General features: G+C 39.6%; 1 protein-coding gene across 14 annotated transcripts in view; it reads right to left on the bottom strand.

The window, feature by feature from the left end:
* VPS13B (vacuolar protein sorting 13 homolog B) overlaps positions 1-15,320 on the bottom strand; it is a 778,478-nt gene that overhangs the window by 292,545 nt on the left and 470,613 nt on the right. For all 14 annotated transcript variants that reach the window (XR_011389260.1, XR_011389259.1, XM_051844655.2 and 11 more), the window contains one exon: positions 6,117-6,320. Coding sequence is in view for 12 of the 14 variants with exons in the window: in XM_051844655.2 (XP_051700615.2) it covers positions 6,117-6,320 (204 nt within the window). In the remaining 2 variants the exon portion in view is untranslated. The remainder of the gene's footprint in view (positions 1-6,116; positions 6,321-15,320) is intronic.

Below are 15,320 nucleotides of genomic sequence, written 5' to 3'. Positions count from 1 at the left end.
GTCCCAACTTCCCTTTTGTGATATTACTGGTAAGTATTTCAGGTAATGATGAACATTTTCAAAAAACTAAATTTTTTGGAACCAGCACTGTGGTGCAGTGGAGTAAAGCCCCAGCCAGCAGCGCCTGCATCCTATATGGGCGCTGGTTCAAGTCCTGGCTGCTCCTCTTCTGATCCAGCTCCCTGCTGTGGCCTGGAAAGGCAGTGGAAGATGGCCTAAGTCCTTGGGCCGCTGTACCCCTGTGGGAGATCTGGAGGAAACTTCTGACTCCTAGCTTTGGATCAGTTCAGCTCTGGCCATTGAGGTCATTTGGGGAGTGAACCAGCAAAATGGAAGACCTCTCTCTCTGGTTCTACCTCTCTCTGTTACTCTGTCTTTCAAAGAAATAAAATAATTCTTGAAAAAAAAAAAACTTAAAATTTTTTTTGAAGATTTCCTTCCTTCCTTCCTTCCTTCCTTCCTTCCTTCCTTCCCTCCCTCCCTCCCTCTCTCCCTCCCTCCTCCCTCCCTTTCCCTTCTTTCCCTTCTTTCCCTCCTCCCTCCCTCCCTCTCTCTCTCTCTTTCTTTCTTCTTCTTTTTTTTGACAGGCAGAGTGGACAGTGAGAGAGAGAGAGACAGAGAGAAAGGTCTTCCTTTGCCGTTGGTTCACCCTCCAATGGCCACTGTGGCCTGCGCACCACGCTGATCCGAAGGCAGGAGCCAGGTGCTTCTCCTGGTCTCCCATGGGGTGCAGGGCCCAAGCACTTGGGCCATCCTCCACTGTACTCCCTGGCCACAGCAGAGAGCTGGCCTGGAAGAGGGGCAACCAGGACAGAATCCGGCGCCCCGACCAGGACTAGAACCCGGTGTGCCGGCGCCGCAGGCAGAGGATTCCTAGTGAGCCGCGGTGCTGGCCTGATTCAATTATTTTCAAGAATTAATTCAAATGAAAGAAAAGAAACACTGAAAAACTAAAACTAAGCATGAAATTCTGCTATCACAGCACTTTCCACACTGTAATGGTTAACCAGTCTGTTTCACTGATTGAATGTTAACTCTTTTAAGGATAGGAACCTATTAAAAGTTACTCTATTTATTTAGTGTAAATGACCTACAATATCATAGCTTGGACATTCAAGAGTTTGTAACTGTCTGACATGGCCGACAAGACCATGCACATGGAGAGTAGTCTCTTCAATAAAGGATGCTAGGATAACTGGATATCCCCACGTACAAGAATGAAGTGGAGGGCTGGCGCCACGGCTCAATAGGCTAATCCTCCGCCTTGTGGAGCTGGCACACCGGGTTCTAGTCCCAGTCGGGGCGCCGGATTCTGTCCCGGTTGCCCCTCTTCCAGGCCAGCTCTCTGCTGTGGCCCGGGAGTGCAGTGGAGGATGGCCCAAGTGCTTGGGCCCTGCACCCACATGGGAGACCAGGAGAAGCACCTGGCTCCTGCCTTTGGATCAGCGTGGTGCGCCGGCCGCAGTGCACTGGCTGCGGCGGCCATTGGAGGGTGAACCAATGGCAAAGGAAGACCTTTCTCTCTGTCTCTCTCTCTCTCACTGTCCACTCTGCCTGTCAAAAACAAAAACAAAACAAAACAAAACAAAAAAACAAGGCTGATCTTCTTTGCTGATGATCAAAGCTGTGGTTTTAAAAAAGCTGGCAAACTGAGTGAAGTGGAGGAATGAGGAGGCTGCTGTTGGTTGATTATCTAACACTTAAAGAAGAGGACTGGTGTAGTGCATGTTGTAGTGTGCCACCCAGATGATCCCTCCAGGATGAGAGAACACTCATTCCCTAGCTACTGGGACACTGCCCAACAAAGGCTCGCTAATTGCAACCCTCTGCTGAAATTCACCTTGCCAGGCTGTGCCTACTTCTTTACTCAAATTTACACTCCTCCTCAGAGGCAGATTCAATCACTTGTCCGTGAAAGACTACAATAATACATTTTATTTGTTTTTATTGTTTACTTTGTTATCTGACACATAAAACGGGACATGTTTGTATGGGTGCTATGTGATGTTTCAATACATATAAACATTGTATAATTTTCAAATTCAACATTTATGATTTCTTTAGGGTAAAACATTCAAAATCTTCTGGTTTTTTTTCTGAAAACTACATAGTACATTACTTTTTTTAACAGTCATTCTACTGTGTGCTATAATACCAATCAGTACCTCATATTACTATCTAACTATAATTTAGTATCCATTAGTAAACCTTTCTTCATTCATTCCTCTTCCCTACTCTGCCAGCCTCTGGAAATCACCATTCCAATCTCAATTTCAGTGAGATTAATGTTTTCAGATTCCACATATAAATATAATCATGCAACACTTGTTCTAACCACACTGTTATAAATGACAAGAAGTCCAAATGGCTAAGTAGCATTCACTTGCGCATAATGCACCACATACACTTAGGTTATTTCCATTTCTTGGCTATTGTGAAAAGTGTTACAATAAACACAGAAATGCAGATGTCTCTGACAGAATTCTTTAATTCCTTTTGGACATATGAGAGTACTACAGAAAATTCATGGAAAATTAAATTTAAAGTGTGTTTATTTTGGTACAAAAATTTGAAATCCATGCATATGAAGGATTTTCAGATAGTTCATTAAAGATGGTATTATGAAAAAACTATGAATGGGTTTCACAAATTTGTACCATAATAAACTTTTCTTCTAGTTTCAATTTTCCTTTCTAAAATTTATTTTATTTATTTTAAAGGCAAAAAAAGAAAGAGGGAGAGGGAAGGATGCCTGCAAGAGTCAGGGCTGGGCCAAGGCAAAGCCAGAAGCTTTGAAGTAAATCTGGGTCTCCCATGTGGGTGGCATGGACCCATGCACTTGAGTTGTCACCTGTTGCCTTCTGGAAGGCTGGATCAGAAGCAGAGTTGGGACTTTAAACAGGCACTTCCGCAAAGGATGTGGGCATCCAAGTGGTGACATAACTGCTGTGCCAAATATCTGCCACCTAACTCTATTTTTTCATGAACTGTTGGAAGTACAATGTTATACTCAGTAGTGGGACTGATGGATCATACAGTAGCTGTATTTTGTTTTTCTGAGGCAGCATCATAGTGTTTTCCACAATGGCTCTACTAATTTAAATTCCCAGCAGTGTGCAAATATCTCATTTCCTCCACATCCTCATCAGTCCCTGTTATTTTTTGATTTTTATTCATAACAGACCAAATAACTAGAGTGAGGTAGTATCTTATGGTGGTTTTGATTTGCATTTCCCTGGTGATTAGTGATTTTAAACATTTTTTTTCAAGTATCTTTTTGGCCATTTATACGTCTTCCTTTGAAAAAATGTCTGTTTACTTCCATTGCCCACTTTTAATTGGATTATTTGTGTGTTTTTTTAATATTGGCTGGAGTTCTTCATATAGTCTTGTTATTAACCCTTTCAGTAATACATTTTATGTTGTGGCAGTGCTTATGTGCTACAGAAAAAATTAACAGGAGGTGATGATCTTTGTCCTCAGGATCCAGAAAATATAATTACACAAAAATACATATAAGTATTATATGTATAAGTAATACATATACATATATGACAAGAACAAAAACAATGGGTACATAGCTATGTTTTGTGTTTGGCTCAGAGAAAATCTCTTAGACAACATCTTATCTAATCAGAGATGAGATGAATGATAAGCAATTGAAAAGGGTGACTTATGAGAGTTCCAGGCAAAATCATCACAAAAATCTATGAGGAATAACTTTGCAAACCATGCACAGGAGAACAACTACATCTCACTATTTGGTTTTAGGCAAATTGCTTACTGTGATTAGGCTTCTATTTCTTCATCTATAATCAGGGAAAACAGTAGTTCTTAACTCATAGCATTGTGAAAATTTAGATAGGTTATATAGAGTAAAAACACTTTATAATCCATTATTAATGTTGTGGTTATTATTATTGCCATAACATGAACAAATACAGCTCAGTGCTGAAGAAACAGTATCAAAGCAATCAAAGTATTTTAAAAAAGCCATACAACAAAGTCTACACAAAGTGCCGTAAAGAAATTCAATCACAAAGCAACAGATGACACTGATTCCTTCTTATAAGTAGAAAAACAGATGAACAATAACAAACACCTTCTTAAAATCATAAAGATTTCTAGTTTTATAGTATAAAGCAGCTTTAATGCCTACTATTTTCTTTCTTTTTTTTTTAAAGACATTTATTTGAAAGGTAGAGCAACAGAGAGAGAGCAAGAGGCAGAGAGAGAAAAAGATCTTTCATCTGTTTGCCTCACTTTCCAAATGGCCTCAAAAGCCAAGGCTGTACCAGGCTGAAGCCAGGAGCCAGGAACTCCATCTTAGTCTCGCACATGGGTGGCAGGGGCCCATGTACTTGGGGTAGCTTCTGTTGCTTTCCTAAGTGCATTAGCAGGCAGCTGGATCAGAAGTGAAGTAGCCAAGACTCAAATTGGCACTCCAATATGGATGCCAACATTGCAAGCTCAACCTGCTGTCCTGCAATGCTGGTCTCCTAGTACCGCCTTTGTATCAAACATTGCTACCTGTCAGTCTGATGAGAACCAGTAACAGCCTAGGTAAGATAGCAGTGGCTCTCTATAAGCCTTTTATTTAAATACATGAAATCTGTAACCTTAAATAAAATTTTAAAAAATATTTTTATTTATTTGAAAGGTAAAGAAAGAGACAGACCTTTCATTCACTGGTTCATTCCCCAAATACTCATGACAGCTGGAGTTTGGCCAGGCTGACTCAAGAGCTAGGAACTCAATCTAGGTTTCCCACATGGTTGGTAGGGATCCAGGTACTGGAATCACTCTCTGCTGTCTCCCAGGGTACGCATTAGCAGAAGTCGGAATGGGAAGCACAGCCAGGACCCAAACTCAGACACTCCTACACCAGGATGCCAGCAGCATCTTAACCACTGTGCCAAACAACTGTCCCTCTACAAATCTTAGCAGCTCACATTCAGAACTAGTTCCTGTAAAAATGTTCTCCATGGGGATAGGTGTTACAGCATAGCAGGTTAAACCAACACGAGGATGCCTGCATCCCATGTGGGAGTGCCCGATTCAAATCTGGCTACTCTCATGCTTCAGATCCAGCCTCCTGCTAGTAAGCCTGGGAGGCAGTGGTAGTGCTGAGGTCACTGGGCCCCTGCCACCCATGTGGGAGACTTGAATGAAGACTGGCTTCAGCCTCTTCCAGCCTTGGCTATTGCAGGGCATCTGGGGAGTGAACTAGTGTTTGGAAGATATCTCTTTTTTTATCACTCTGCCTTTCAAATAAATAAAGCTTTAAAGACAAAAAATGTTCTCTGTGAACATAGCTAGTTTCAGTTAAAGTGGAAGGCAAAAACCCAAAGCCAGATAATCTTGTTTGCTCCCCTACTCTAACACATACATTCACACTGTAATTGTTACTTTTCTCCTTTTATAATCAGAAGCAGAAAACAGGTTAAAAAATAAATAGCTGGGGCTGGCACTGTGGCACAGCAGGTTAACACCTTGGCCTGAAGCACTGTCATCCCATCTGGGTGCCGGTTCAAGACCCAGCTGCTCCACTTCTGATCCAGCTCTCTGCTATGGCCTGGGAATGCAGCAGAAGATGCCCCAAGTCCTTGGGCCCCTGCACCCGCGTGAGAGATCTGGAGTAAGCTCCTGGCTCCTGGCTTCGGGTTGGTGCAACTCCGGCAGTTGTGGCCAATTGGGGAGTGACCCAGCGGATAGAAGACCTCTCTCCCTCTCTCTCTCTGGCTCTCCTCTCTCTGTGTAACTCTTTCAAATAAATAAATATTAAAAATAAATAAATAGATAGCCCTGAACACAATGGGTTTCTAGACAAAATATGAATGTAACCTTTAGCCTGAAGTGGATCTTTTCATCAAATAGCAAGCTTTAAAAAAATTAAATACTGACATAGTCCTAAATTTGTAATAATTACAGTATAACAGTGGTAGGACTAGAAGGATTCCAAGCAAAATCATCAGCTACAATTATAAAATATATTTTATGTTTGTAATGAAAAGCAGAAACAATATCAAGACACTTAAGTCAGACATGGTAAAGATTAAATCACCACTTGTTCTTACGGCACTAAAATATTAGAAAGTTTCTCAGTCATTCCCCACCTGCTGGCCATATTCCACTCGAGGGCTGGATTCTGGGAGTTCCTTTCACTTTCTGGTAGTGCCCCTCCTGTTCCACTTTCCTTCTCTGGTTTCAGTTGATCCCACTGTGCAGTACCAATATTGATGCACTGCAGATCTATTTGATATTGTCTGTCTTCAATTTCTGACCCAGGATCTCGAAGAATTCCTAAATTCAAGGCTCTTCTGTAAAGGCAGTGAATAAATAAGGAGATTAAATAGACGAACTCAGTATTTTATTGTGTTCACGCATATAGTACCATTATTAATTCTTTGGATTACAGGTGAAACTGGCGAGTACACTGGGTTAATCACGTCTCCGAGACTAGTATTAGACTGTTACCACAAATTAGGAGTTGAAAATGTATCTCAAACTTACCACTTAGCAATAATCTACTCCATCATGATTTATCGCATTATTCCTCTTTCTCTAAGCGTCAAGTTCAGTTCTTGGTGTATTGTAATATTCTATTATCTCCATTTTTACCAAAGACAAAGCAATTCAGAGAAGTTTTTAAATAGCCAAAGTTACAAAGCTAATATATGATAAAACTAGTATTAAAATTTAGTATTTCTCGCATTTTTTGTTAGTTTGTTTTCCTCAAAACCTTTCCCAATGGTAATCATCCACCTTCTGCTGGGAAAGGTGATGGGGCTTTTTATATCTGTCTCGCTGCCCCTCTCCCTTCTATGGGCCTTTATATAACACCTGTCACTTAGACTGAATTGTTGAGAAGGCTGTGAGAATCACTGCTACAGAATCCCAGGAGGTTTACTGCCCATACAGAGTTGGCATATTTGACTTTGATCTTATTGAGCCCTATGCTCAGCAAATGAATAAATTATCTGCAGCATAAAGCTAAATTAAAAGAAGTAAATGTTTAAATTTTTTCATGAAGGTTTTAGAGTGAAATAGCAAGGCATATGGTACAGGTAGGAAAAATCATGTTCAGACGCCAGACAAGCTTTAGCTTTGTCTGAGTTTGGGATTTTTTTCTTACATTAAATTTTGCTAGTTTAAAAAAACTTCAAAATGAATGAGCAAAATGAAATAATATTTAGCTCTTAAGAAAGCTTTCATTAGCTGAAAAGTTGACATTTAACATAGAGGATAAAAACAGTTTTACTTTAGAGATAATGAAAAAAGCTTCAGTTGTAGACATTACCAAAAATACAATTAAATCCAGTATTTTAGGGGCCAATGTTGTGGTGCAATGGGTTAGGCTGCCACCTGTGATGCTAGCATTCCATATGGCTGCTGGTTCCAATGCAGTTGGGCCCCTACCACTGATATAGGAGACTTGAATGGAGTTCCAGGCTCCTGGCTTTGGCCTTGCCCAGCCTTGAACCAGGAAGATTCTCTCTCTGTAATTTTGCCTTTCAAATAAATCTTTTTTAAAAATATTTATCTGTTTATTTTAAAGAGCTACACAGAGAGAGAAGGAGAGAGGTCTTCCATCCGCTGGTTGACTCCCCAACTGGCTGCAACGGCCAGCTGTGCCGATCCGAAGCCAGGAGGCAGGAGGCTCCTCCGGGACTCCCACGCAGGTGCAGGGGCCTAAGGACTTTGGCCATCTTCTACTGCTTTCCCAGGCCATAGCAGAGAGCTGGATTGGAAGTGGAGCAGCCGGGACTAGAACTGGCACCCATGTGGGATGCTAGCACCGCAGGCAGTGGCCTTACTTGCTATGCCATAGCGCAGGCCCCAATAAATAAATCTTTACAAAAAACATTCAGGGCATCAATTGACCACTAATCCAACTAATCATGCAGTGGTGGTGGTAGGGGTATTAGGTGTTAGTGTGAATAGTACAAAAAAAGTTAAGAATCTGTTTAAGTCACTAACTCAATGGGTAAGTAACGAGTACTTACTTAAGAAGTACTTAAGTAAGCAGTAAGCAAGTCAGATCAAATACATCTAGGAACTAAGTAAAGGATGATGGACAGTGAATGACTACTCAGGCTCAAAGTGATAAATATATGAATGGAGAAGTCCTGAAGTTAATAAATTCAAGTGAAAAAAGGAGCAGAAAGGGACTGGAATTCAATGAACAGGCATCTCAGGCAGCAAGATGCCGGAGGGAGTGGCCAACAGGACACAGGAAAACAAATAGGCATGGGTCAATAGACATGGCAGGAGCCCGAGAAACTGAGAAGGATGAATGCTATGATTCCTAAAGTAAATGTGAAACATGGTTTTCTTTTTCCCTTTCTACCTTAGGAGAAAATGCAGTTTAGAAATGGACATGAATAAAAGCTGACCTCAAATTTTACATAAATCCAAGAAACACATTAGAAATAGGGCTCATATTGAGCCCTGAGCCCTTTCTTAATTTGTTCCAATAACAGTAAAGAGAAAAGGGATGAATGAGGCTGAGGATAGGAAGCAGTGGCATTTTGAGAGTTTCTCTGTGGTAGAATGTTCTAGTTTCATTTGAATATTGGTGGAATTCTGCTAAACCATAAAAGGCCCAGCTCAGGTACAGCTTCTTCAATGAAGCCTTTTCTGATGAACCCTTCTCTTAACTCTCTCCCTCCCAAACATGTGTTCTTAGGGTCTCTCTATACTGATAAGTACAACAGTAGCACAACAATTTGTCAACCTTCCCCAATATACTATAAATTTCTTGAAGTCAGGAACTACCTATTCTATCTAGCAATCAGTAAGTGCTGTTGAATTCAATGATAAAACCTGACACAAATCTTTCCATGTCTTAAGTGGTTAGCATATCTGTGCACATCACAGTCTTGAAACAGTAAAATTTTGCTTCCGGTCCATTATAAACTGTGACATTCGGCAAATATCATGGCTGGCTAACAGCTTAGCTTATTTCCCGAGACTATTACTCCCTATATAAAAGTTATATTTACTTATTTTAAAACAGCCAGAGCTCTTTACATTTTAAATACACTTCCTAAACATATTTTAAAGTGAACTAAAGTATTTCAAGAATCCCTTTGAAGGAAGGAAAAAGAAGTTTGGCAATGCAAACCAGAGAAATCTAGAATGTTTGGAAAGACAAACCAAATCAGCCCAGCACTAACATCAGTGTTTCTATTTCCCTTGGCACATAGAGAAACTGTACAATCACAAGATTACAAGCACAAAACATTGAATTTCATCAGCATTTTCCCACTTCACTTAGGCTTAAAATTCCCTGTATTTTTGTCTTGGCTTAATTTAAACTATATTCTTCCAATCACCCATCTGTTGAAAACATGATTTCCAACAGGTTCTTCTTCCCTATGCAAAAACAGTTTGTATACTAAGATAGCCAGATACTTCTAAACATGCTAATTTTCTCTCAACATGCTAATTTTCAAACTCCCTAAGGATCCAGTTTGGGGATTTTGCATTTTCTGTTTGCTTTTAAAATTAAATCATATATTTGATATTTCACCTGATTTGAGAATTCAAAGCAATCAATAATATTTGAGTTTATGCATTCAACTTAATAGTTAGTTACAAAACCAACCAAATCTGAGTTGTAGAGTACAGGACAAGTACTCAATTCATGTGAGCTTTGATCACCCACTTTGCCAACGATCATGAATGTGGAGAAACTATTTAACCTCTGCATGCATTAGTTATTTTAACATTAACTGATTATGGGGAGAAGCAAAATACGTGATTAAAAATTGAAGTATTTAAAGAGGCAAATTATAAGTTTTATGACCACTCTTGAAATATATTACTTTATTTTGAGTTAGTAAAATCGCCAAATGATTAGAGGAGATACACAGGCACCAAGATAAAAGAAGTCCACTTCTGTAATTACCAAGGAATTTACAATGACAACTATAAACACAGGAGTGCATATTTAACACTTCCAGTGTCTCCTGCTTCTAAATATGGCAGATTAAAAACTCTGAATGAGCCTCCTGAGACAACTGTAATTCTTGAAGAACAACTTAAGCATTATTTTAAAACAATTTTAGGGATGACACCAAGCAACAGAACCTGCAAAGACCCCCAAAGTAGGACCAGGAACCTGGATAAATAAACACTTGCCACAATCAGCTTTCACCCACAGGGTTTCTGCATACATACACTGATTTTCTGGCCCGGTAACTGCAGAAGAGATGAAACTTGGGGCTTGTGCAAGTGATGAATCTACTTCCTAGGAGCTCCTGCACATAAACTTGGGTCACCAGGAATGAGTGGGTGATTTACAAACAGCCCTTCTAGGGAGTCTTATGGTGATGAAATAGCTCTGTATCTTGACTGAGATGGTGGTTGCATAAATCTACACATGCAACAAAACTGTATATAGTAATACATACCTAAACATGAATAGGTACATTAAAAGTGGTGAAATCAGAATACAGTTGTATACTGTATTGATGGAAATCTTCTGTTGTTGATCTTGTACTAATGTTATACAAAAAGTCATCGTTGAAGGAAATTGGGTAAAAGACCCAAAGAACTTACATATATGTATAGATAAGGTTGTTGGGAATCTGTAAGTATTTTGTTAAACTTAATAACTAACCATCTTAACATCAGCTGCAGGTGAAGATGCAAAAACCAAAAACCAAAAACAACCCTCCAAGATTCTGCAATGTCAAGCTAGCACTTGGGCATGTGAGTCTCAACGTGTGGTATGAAAACAATTTCAATCTGGGAAGGCTAGCTCCAGGTAAATTGTGCTGCCAGATGGCAAAGACAAAAGAGAAAGAAAAGTCTCTTGGTATGAGCTCAATTTCAATTCAAAGAATTTCCACAGATCAGATTCCAACCGAACATCACATACAAAATTTAAAATTCACACACGATAATAAGGTAACTTGAGTGAGACCAGCAGAAACTATATGCAGAAGAAACAGTGCCCAAAGACTTTTAAAAAGGGGATTAGTAGACATGAAACATAAAGTAAAAAAGCAAAAAAAGTCTTCAAAATATGAGCAGAGATTAAGTTTTTAATTAGAACCATGTAGAACTACAAATTAAAAGGGAATTACTTAAATTTAAAACTCAAGGGGCTGGTGCTGTGGTATAGTGGGTAAAGCCCCCGCCTGCAGTGCTAGCATCCCATATGTGCACTGGTTCAAATCCCCACCGCTCAACTTACAATCCAGCTCCCTGCTATGGCCTGGGAAAACAGTGGAAGATGTCCTAAGTCCTTGGGTCCCTGCATCCTTGTGGGAGACCTGGAGGAAGCTCCTGGCTTTCGATTGGTTCAGCACCAGCCATTATGGCCATCTGGGGAGTGAACTGGAGGATGGAAGACCTCTCTCTCTCTCTCTCTCTCTCTCAGCCTCTCTGTAACTCTGCCTTTCAAATAAAATAGGTAAATCTTTAAAAGAAAAACACAAAAAACTCAAGCAGATTAAATCCAAATGAAGTGATAGTGAACTGAAAGAAGATGCAAAGAAATACATAATGTAATCCAAAAAGATATATAAATCTTGTGAACAAAAGAGTATCAAGATACATGGAGAAAAGAAGGAGGAATTATAGAAACCACTCAATTGGTGTTTGAGGCAGATAACACAGAGAATGTGGGGGAGGCAATACGTGAAGAGAATACCCGAGAGTTAGTCAACAACTGTTGAAGAGTTCAACTCTCAGATCCAGGCACCCAAAAATTCCAGAGAAGTAATGGCAAGGAAGAAACTGGAAATCCTAAACAAATATCTTCAAATCAGTAGTAAAAATGATCTATAAACTGTAAGAAGAAAACAGGCTCAAAATAAGATACTAGACAATAATAGAATATGAATTAGGGGACCAAGTAATTTGAACCAAAATATTGAAAGGGTCTGCATACTTTTGAGGAGGAAGGAAAAGCTACTGATTAGCTCTGGACACATGTAGACATGTCAAAAGAGTTAGATGATCTTTTAAGATAACAGACATGGGAAACGGAATTTGCGAGTAAGGAAAGTAAAAATTAGAAGGAAAGAAAATCAATGTTGGACAAAGAGAAAGCATATTATCAGGAAGACACAAATAGTCCAAATATAAAGAGTCAATTAAGTATAAATGAGTTATACTTTCCAGTTAAAAAGTTAAAGCTACAGACCACATTTAATAAATCACAATTATATACTGCTTTTTTAAGAGACATATAAAAACCTTGAGACTACAGGAAGACTGTCAATGAATGGAAAAATAAATACCACAAAAACACCTGCCAAAAGAAAGCTGAAGTAGTTATACTGATACTAGCCACCATGGACTTTTAACTATTTAAAAATACAGTTGAGGCAGGCATTTGGCACAGTGGTGGTGTTACTGTTTGGGATGCCCATATCCCACACTGGTATGCCTGGTTCAAGTCCTGGCTTCTCTGCTTCCAATCCAATTTCCTGTTGATGGGTATTACAGAAAGCATCAGGAACTTGTGTCCCTGCCACCCATGGGAGATCCAGATTGAGTTGCAAACTCCTGGCTTCACCTCCAGTTGTTGCAAGCATTTGGAGAGTGAAAAAACAGACTGGAGATCTGTCTCTTTGCCTTTCAAATAAAATGAAAATCAGTAAAAATTAAAAAAAATACATTAACACCTCTAGATAGATGTTTCATTGCATCTAGAATTTAAATAATCCCATATTTGTTTGTAAAAATAACATCTCAAGACACATACAAGGAAAACTGACAGCTTTCTGGGGCAGAAATTGAATTTATTATTCATGGTAAAATTTTTTTTAAAGATTTATTTATTTTGAAAGAGCTACAGAGAGAGAAAGAGAGACACACACACAGACACAGAAAGATCTTCCATCTACTGGTTCATTCCCCAAATGGCTGCAACAGCACTGGGTCAAGCTACAGTTAGGAGCTAGAAGCATCATTTGGGTCTTTCCATATGGGTGGCAGGGAGGGGGCCCAAATACTTGGGCCATCTTCCACTGCTTTGCCCAGGCCATTAGCAGGGATCTGGATCAGAAATGGAACACCCAGGACAGTTACTGGTCCCATATGGGATGCCAGCATTGCCCAAAGCAGTATTACCTGCTAAGCTATAATGCTAGCCCCACGTGGTAAAAAATTTTAACCTTCCTCTCTCAGTAATGGATTGACTAAATAGGTAAGACAAGTTAAAAAAAATACAGAAAATTTGAAAAACCCTATTAGTACACTTGATGATGTGAACTTTCACATGACACATTATTCAACAACTCAAGCACACTGGTGCATTAATCAAAACTGACCACTTGTGGCTGCATTGTGGCACAGCAGGTTAATCTGATATCAGGTAATCTCACATCTCATATCAGGTAATAAATAAATAATCTTTTTTTAAAAAGCCAGAAAATAAAAATAACAAAAACCCTAACCACTTGGCTTGATTTTTTTTCTTGAAGATTTATTATTTACTTAAAAGGAAGAGCAACAGAGCCGGAAATGGACAGATTTATCATCTGTTGGTTCTCTCTGTAAATGGCCATTCACAGCCAGGTCTGGGCCAGGCTGAAGTTAGGAGAGAGAAACTGCATCCTGGTCAATCTTACTATTGTACTAGTAACTCCCTCCATGGGCTATCTTACACAGGTGCATTAGCAGGAAGCTGGATCAGAAGTGGAGCAGCCAGGACTTGAACCAGCTCTCTGAACAGGGGTGCTGGCACTGCACCACAATACTGGCCCCACTTGCTAGGCTTCCCCATCACCTGCAACCCATTTCAGTGAGTCAGCATCATGTCCTTAGAGCACAATGAAGCTAACTTAGATACTTTATTAAATCCAAGAACTCACAAAATGACATATTTGGAAACTGAAAAACACATTTCCAAATTAGTCATTCAGTGTTAACAGAAATACTAAAAATTAAGAAATAAAACATCATGTATTAAAGGTTATGGGATGCAGTTAAAGTGGCATGTAAAGGGAAATTTATTGTCTAAAAAGTTATAGCAAAGAAGAAAGTCTTAATACAATAAAGGCAGAATACATTAAAAAAAGAAATGAGAAATTAATGAAATAAAAGAGAGATCAGTGAGGCTAGAAACAGACAAATTTCCAGGATCCAAGGAAAAGGGAGATAAAGGTAGAAGGTCATATAAACTGTAACGCATAAAAGAAGGAAATATAACGACGCTAGGGAGATTAAGTAGGTAATAAGAGAATAATAGGAAGATTATTAAACACAAAGATTTTATAACTTTGTGTGGAAAAAAAAATCTTTCCTAGTTGTCATACTATTCTCAGAAGACATTTCTTAACCTTTTTACAGTGGGACAAGACTTGCATTCTCATTTCTTCTACCAAATACAATGTTACTTTTCCATGTGTAGTTCTTTGCCTACAGGAAAAGGATTTGGATGGGATACCTGGTTCCTGACTTCACCATGGCCTAGCACTAACTGCTGGGGGCATTTTGGGAAGTAACCCTTTGATACTGATGTGTCTCTCTTTGTCTCTCCCTATCATTCTGCCTTTCAAATAAATAAATAAATAAATTTTAGCATAAAAAGGCTGGCAATATATAGTAAGTGGAAGAAAACAATCAAGTTCTTCTGTTAGGGCTGTCAAAACTCTCTCTCCAAACAGCCTTTCCTCCAATGAGTCCACCTGCGCCCATTTGTTCAGCAGATATTTACTAGGCACTGTATGTTAGGTCTTCTGACCTAGGAACCTAGGTCCCCATATGGCCCCTGACCTGACGTCCCTTTTTTTTTTTTTTTTTTTTTTTTTGACAGGCAGAGTTAGACAGTGAGAGATACAGAGAGAAAGGTCTTCCCTCCGTTGGGTCACTCCCCAAATGGCCTACATGGCTGGCGTGCTGCGCCGATCAGAAGCCAGGAGCCAGGTGCTTCCTCTTGGTCTCCCATGCAGGTGCAGGACCCAAGCACTTGGGCCATTTTCCACTGCACTCCCAGGCCGCAGCAGAGAGCTGGACTGGAAGAGGAGCAACTGGGACAGAATCCAGAGCCCCAACTGGGAATAGAACCCGGGGTGCTGGCGCTGCAAGCGGAAGATTAGCCAAGTGAGCCACAGAGCCGGCCAGTGACCCTCAATTTCAAGAACTTATCTCAATGGATTCTCCCCAACATTTCTAATTTGATCTGTTTCATCAGCCCAAAAGTATTTTAATAGCCTGATGGTAATACAATAAACTCCTTACTTTTTAAGCCACAAAAAAGTTGATTGTAGAAAAAAGTGAGCTGAAAATGTACTTGTATCTTTATAAAACACATTTTTCTTCAACAATTGCTTAGCCTACTGAGATATAAAAACCAG

The sequence above is a fragment of the Oryctolagus cuniculus genome, chromosome 6 (genome assembly GCF_964237555.1).
Source record: "Oryctolagus cuniculus chromosome 6, mOryCun1.1, whole genome shotgun sequence".
Lineage (NCBI taxonomy): Eukaryota > Metazoa > Chordata > Mammalia > Lagomorpha > Leporidae > Oryctolagus > Oryctolagus cuniculus.
The sequence above is the reverse complement of the archived record's forward strand: the minus strand, read 5'-3'. Positions and strand labels throughout refer to the sequence as shown.